A 5,850-nucleotide genomic window follows, 5' to 3' on the forward strand; every position below is an offset into this window, starting at 1 on the left:
GGGGGGGAGGGGGTGATGCGTTAGGTGCCTCCTCCGCCAGCCTGACCCGCCGGGTACCCGCCAGCAACGGACCCGTCACCACAATAAAAGACACTCGTTTGAACGCTCAGTGCTTTTGTCGCGTCCGTTCTGGAAAATACACAATATCGTCCTGAGGTGAGGTGTAATTGGATCTAGACGCAATGGGAGCAATTACTCATTGAGTGTCGCATCGATTCTAAGTGGATCGTATTTCAGATTGCTCCAGAGGGGTAGCGGTGCTGTACGGAAGTACGACGTATGCAGAAAAGAAAAAAAACACATAGTACTAGATCCAAGGGAATTCTCGTTTTAATAGGTGAAAAAAAAAGCTTCCCGCCGCTCCACGCCCTGCCGCACACGCGCCATAACACGTGATGATCCTCCTCTTTTCTCGCGGGAAAGGCAGATGTTTGCCTGGATACGCGGCTCTACAGTTTCCCTCATTCTAATGAGCTTACCGCCACAGCATAACGTTAGAAACTGGGGCTCTATCACTAAGAACCTGGCGGTATCAAAAAGCGGAGATTAACCCGCGTGGCTGCAGTCGTGTGGACACGAGTCAATGGGGTTTGAAGTAGAAAACGGTTCCTGTGTCCCGTGCTATGTGGCTGTCAATGGCTATCAGTCACCCTCCCTCCTCAGACCACACACACTCCACCTGTCCATTTCACTTGAAAGGGATGGAAGCAATCGGGGATAGGAGGGGCGGGAGAAAATGCCAAGGAAATGCCAATATGCCCAACGATATGAATCATTAATAATGTTTTATATGTGTTCTCTCTCTCTTTTTTTTCATTTCAGAAGTCGCTCCTTAACATTATCACAGTGTCGTCTCTCTATAGCGTACCTGCGCTTAGAGAAAGGCAGGCGAGAAACTAACCGTCGTGTGCTCGTTAACAGAACATATCACAGTAAACACAAAACAGTGCAGAACATTAAAAATAATCATAATTTTAACTCCCTTTCCCCCCCCCCCCCTACCCACACAAAATAAAAACTTGATACAGCATCGCAACAGGATTGACGTTGGTGCCTTCGCGACTGCTCACTATGATTTACTGCAGTCTGCCAGCACTGCCAGGCCTGTAGAGGCGTTGAGGAGGTGGTGATGTAGAGATCTCGCGCGTCCTTCACTCGGCATTTCTCCATGTCGAGGCACAAAGTGTGCACGGTACCAACCCCGCTGCAGGCTCAGACCAAAAGGCCCGGTAAAAGCAAGGGAGCCGGTGCCTCCATAATTCGTTCGTTCTTTTTCTTTTTTCATTTTTTTGTACTTGGTTGAAATTCCGCCAAAACGCCGCCGCCGCTCGCGTATATGAATATGAATACGTCTGAAGTGAGAGCGCAGAGAGGGCGGGGCGCGCGACGAGTTTTCAAATGCAGTCCGGTGAGCTCACAGGTGAGGCGGGCCGCGCCGGCGTTGACGCAAGCGCTGCGTGGTGGAGGGGTGGCCTACGCCCACGGCGCCGGCCCGCGCCAGGCCAGACCGCGCTCCGCGCTCACTTGCCGTGGGCGCCGCTGTTGGCGCTGGAGCTGGCGCTGGCCTGGGCCTGCGAGCCGGCCGCCCTGAAGCCCCCCAGGCCCGAGGACACGGAGGCCTGCGCGCTCGCCTGCGACTGGGCGCTGGACGAGGAGCTGCCGCCGCCCCCGCCGCCGCCGGCGTTGGACCCGGCGCTCGACGAGGACGACGACTTGGAGCCGGACCCGGCCACGTTCACGTTCACGTCACCGAGACCTGTCCGCCCGGGAAATAAAAGGGACGTGCTCAGTGTGCCGGTCCGTCGCAGTTTGCGGACAATGCGAGCCGAAATGGCCCTCTCCCGCTGCTTACCAGTCGCGGCGTTGCCCACCAGCTGGCCGACCGAGTTGAGCGCGGAGATCGGGATCTGAAACAGGTTTCGGCGCGGAGAAGTGAATTGAAAAATCCTCAACGCGAATTATTCACGCACGCGCCCGTAATTTCAAATGCGGCAAAACCCACTCGGGCGGGGACTGCTAAAATCACGAGAATGCGCGCGTCTCAAAAAAGGAAACAACAACAGCAAGCTCGAGTTGTTTGTGCTCACGTTGAAGATGTCGTTGAAGAACTCCGGGTTGTGCACGGCCGGGCCGGGACGGCGATGGCGCAGGCGCGTCCTGGTGCGCGTGCGTGACCCCGAGTACGAGTTGGAGCCGGCGCCGCCGCACGCGCCGCAGCCCTGCGCGCCCGAGGACGCCTGCGACCCGGACTCGGACCACGTCGTGGACTTGTACTTGGTGTCGTAGACGGGCACGGGCGGTGACGTGAGGGCTGAGAGACAGAGAGAGAAAGAACTCAGGGACCTCAACGCGGGAGGCCCACCAGGGCCGCCCTCCTATGCCCGTGTCACAATCACGTAACCGGCATAGGGACGTTTGACGCGACACTTTGAAAAAAGTAAACTAACGATATATATTTTGTAATTTACCATTCACGAGATATGTTATAAATTTACGACGAAGACAGCCCATTCCTGCTTGTCCAATAATTCCAGGTCGATACGTATAGCTTGTAATTTTATAATTTTGAATTGAAGTTTTACGACAAGCTTCATGGACAATATTTTCCGTAAAACCTAAAACTATTTTTCACAGTGGATGAAGCGCCTCTTGTGGCCGTTATACGATTTTAGCGTGAGATGTAAGTCTGATGTCATGGGATGTAAGTGTGATGTCGCCACTGTGATTCTGGGTCGCATTGTTTATCGTCAACACTGGTTTGTGGACTGTGTGAGATTATGCCTTTCTATGCCGTCAGTGGAATCTACCGTAGTACGCTGGCGTCCAGATTTTAACGCAGTGGAAAGATATGGCGGGAAACTCATTTCCATTTCCAATCGCAGCATTCCTCCTGTGCTACCTGCAGCGTAAGAGCGCTATGCATTGAGGAAAACTAGCTGAATAATTTCGCAATCTCCGTAATTTTTGTTTTTCTGCAAGTAGTTTCCGGGATATTGGGATGACTTACCGGCTTCCCGGCGTGCGGCCGCCTTGTTGTTGAGGAACGTGTTGACTGCGCCGAGCACCGACACGGGAATCTGCGACACAAGAACAGGCAAAGTATAGTTTTGAATCAGAAGGAGAAGAAGAAAAGAAAACGCCGCCAACTCTGGCGTCCAGCTCTTATTCCCTGACCAGCGAAGCATAGGCAACCACCTTAATCACGGTGCAAGATGTTGCCAAACCACAACCACAACCACCAGGCGTTTCCTTCCGAATTATTTTTTTCTTCGATCTTTTCTAAGGGATCATCGGGGATCATCTAGAAAGAACGTCCGTCGTTTGCCGATACGAAACCGCAAAGTTCAGCCGATGCGAGCTCTCATAGCGCCTGGACGGTAGGCAAAATCTTCCCTGCAGTGCAGGCGTGCACCACGGGGTGGCCTACCTTGAGTCTCGCGGGCGCCGAGCTCCCTGTAATTTGCCGAATGAAACTAAGAAAAACGGGCGTACTTTCTGGACGATCCCTTTCCTTTCAAAATCTAAATGTTGGTAAGTGTAAAAACCATTCTTTTTCGGGCATAACTGTAAATAGTAATCCCAAGATAAACCCCCCTCATAGTTTTCCACAAGCGGCCACGACTCTTGTTTGCGGCTCGCTTTGGAGTCTCCCAGGCCTCTAATTTTCCCGCGGCGAGTAAATTACCCTGGAGGCTCACTCACTCCGAAGGACATGCGGGTCGGAGACGCGATCCGTCATCGCGGTGGTCCCGCGCGCGTCAAAAACGAAATGGGAAATCCAGCGTCATATTCTTGTCCTGCTGCCACATTTTCGAACGCGCGTGTCAAAGTGTATGTAGGGGAGCGCTCGCGTGTGCGTGTGACGCTGTCGATTTGTACAGAGCGAGAGCAGTAGAGGGAGAGAGTGAGCAAGTGTGTCCCTGCTGCAAATGTTGCGCCACTCTAATGGGAAAGGGGCCAGTCATTACCCTGCCCTGCTGCTGGTGGAGGGGAGGGGGGAGTAGCCAACCTCAACGCATATCACTCGGCTGTCCGGCGCGAGGGGGGAGTGTCGGGAGTGTGCATGACCGAGTTTGAGGTCTGCACTACACGCGCGCACCTGACCATGAGCTCAAACCAGCCGCGGGGGGGATAGGGGGAGGACTTGTATACGAGACAAAAGGCGGGGTGGGTCCATTAGAATCGTAGCCAGGGTCCTTGAAAATATTCTCGCACACCTGCGTCTCTTTAGCCCCGCGAGGCACCTGTGACAACAAGTGAATTGCGAAAGCGTTCGAGCCACCGAATGAGAAAGCGCTCCTGCTCATCAGAATGGGTAGCTTTTTTTTCCGACTCCGAGTATCAACCAGGCTCTCCTCTGACATAAACGAACACTACTTACGTTCAGAGCGTCGTTGACGACGCCCCCGACGGCCGGCGCGTTCACGTTGACGTCGACGGAGCCCGCCCCGGCGGCGGCCTGGGAGTTGGCGCTGGAGTAGCTGGAGCCGCCGCCGGAGGGCCCGGAGGGCACGGGCTGACCGCACACGGTGCAGTAGCCACCGCCACCGCCGCCGCCCCCGTGAGACTGCGCCTGGCTCTCAGACTGCGCCTGACTGTGCGAGTGGGACCCCGAGGAGGGCGCCACCTGCTGCTGCGACACGAAGCAGAGCACAAATCAATCAGGATCTGTCCAGGCCACGCTACGCCGGTACTCGAACCCTGGTTTGTTTCACTTCCAGAAGCTGCAGGCCGTAGTGCCTAATTGTCTCGGGAAGGGGTGTGTGGCAACAACTGGAGAGTGGTGCGCGGCGTCCCAAGGATGCCACCCGGCGGACCGAGGCCCGCGGTGTTCCACTCGCTGGCCATTATGGGCAATGGGCCCCGCCCCGCCCCGCCCCGCAGCGCAAGATTAGCGGTTGCGACACGGGCCCAGGATGATCACAGCACTCCGTAAGCACCGGGAGGCACTTGTCGGCTCCAAAGTGCGAGAAGCCTGGGCAGTAGTGCCGAGTACGCTCACCTGGGGCGGCGCGACGTACTCCTGCGGCTGGTACTCCTGGTACACGGGGCGCTGTGGGGGCGGCTGGTACTCCTGGTACACGGGGCGCTGCGGGGGCGGCTGGTACTCCTGGTACTCCTGGTACACGGGCTGCTGCGCGGCGACCGGGGCATTGGCCTGCGCCGAGGAGGACGCCTGGAAAATCAAGCACAGTTTTGGGTTCAGGCTCAGGCATGGACGCGGGGACCAGATCGTATCTCACGGACGCTGGAACTCGTTCTGGTGTGAACAGCATTACATCCACGACTTGATCAACATTTTAAATTTCGAGTGTCGGCCTTGAAAATAAATAGTCCAAATGGGGTTGGCAGTAGGCCAGGACCGCCGAAGCCCGGGGATGGCCGCTCACCTGAGACTGGCTGTGCGACTGCGAGTCCCCGCCGGACCCCGAGGACGCGCTCTGGGCCGAGGACTGGGCGTTCGAGGACGCCCCGCCAGCGCCGCCGCTGGCCTGGCTGGACGCCGAGGACTGGGCCGAGGACTGCGCCGAGGACCCGCCGCCACCACCGCCGCCGCCGCACACGGGGCAGGGCTGGTACGCCCGGGCGGGCTGCGCGGGGGCGCCGTACGAGTCGTCGGCCGAGTAGTGCACCACGTGCTTCTCCACGTAGCGCTCGCGGTGCAGGCGCTTGTGGTGGGGCCCGGGCGCAGGCCCTCCCCGCACCAGCACCGCCACCAGCAACAAGACCGCGGCGCGCGACCACCACATCTAGAGACAGCCAGGAGAGTCGCGTGGAAGATGGTGGAATGCGATGCGGTAAGGACCGAAAACTTTCCGGAAAAATTAGAAACTAATTATGTATTTAATA

The 5,850-nt window shown here is 56.8% G+C and overlaps 1 protein-coding gene across 3 annotated transcripts in view; it reads right to left on the reverse strand.

Annotated features, from left to right (window-relative positions):
* Positions 1 to 768: 768 nt before the first annotated feature.
* LOC127749016 (fibroin heavy chain-like) overlaps positions 769 to 5,850 on the reverse strand; it is a 5,409-nt gene continuing 327 nt past the window's right edge. Inside the window, exons 2-8 of one of the 3 annotated variants that reach the window (XM_052265394.1) lie at positions 5,391 to 5,750; positions 5,003 to 5,176; positions 4,382 to 4,627; positions 3,008 to 3,077; positions 2,088 to 2,311; positions 1,853 to 1,907; positions 769 to 1,756 (exon numbers count right to left, since the gene is read on the reverse strand). In XM_052265394.1, coding sequence (XP_052121354.1) covers positions 1,521 to 1,756; positions 1,853 to 1,907; positions 2,088 to 2,311; positions 3,008 to 3,077; positions 4,382 to 4,627; positions 5,003 to 5,176; positions 5,391 to 5,750 — 1,365 coding nt within the window. In that variant the 3' untranslated portion in view covers positions 769 to 1,520. Of the gene's footprint in view, positions 1,757 to 1,852; positions 1,908 to 2,087; positions 2,312 to 3,007; positions 3,078 to 4,381; positions 4,634 to 5,002; positions 5,177 to 5,390; positions 5,751 to 5,850 lie in introns of all 3 variants that reach the window. The other 2 variants (XM_052265386.1, XM_052265389.1) reach the window with 2 other exon arrangements.

Source organism: Frankliniella occidentalis, unplaced genomic scaffold, assembly GCF_000697945.3.
Source record: "Frankliniella occidentalis isolate FOCC.00 unplaced genomic scaffold, Focc_3.1 Scaffold2, whole genome shotgun sequence".
Classification (NCBI taxonomy): domain Eukaryota; kingdom Metazoa; phylum Arthropoda; class Insecta; order Thysanoptera; family Thripidae; genus Frankliniella; species Frankliniella occidentalis.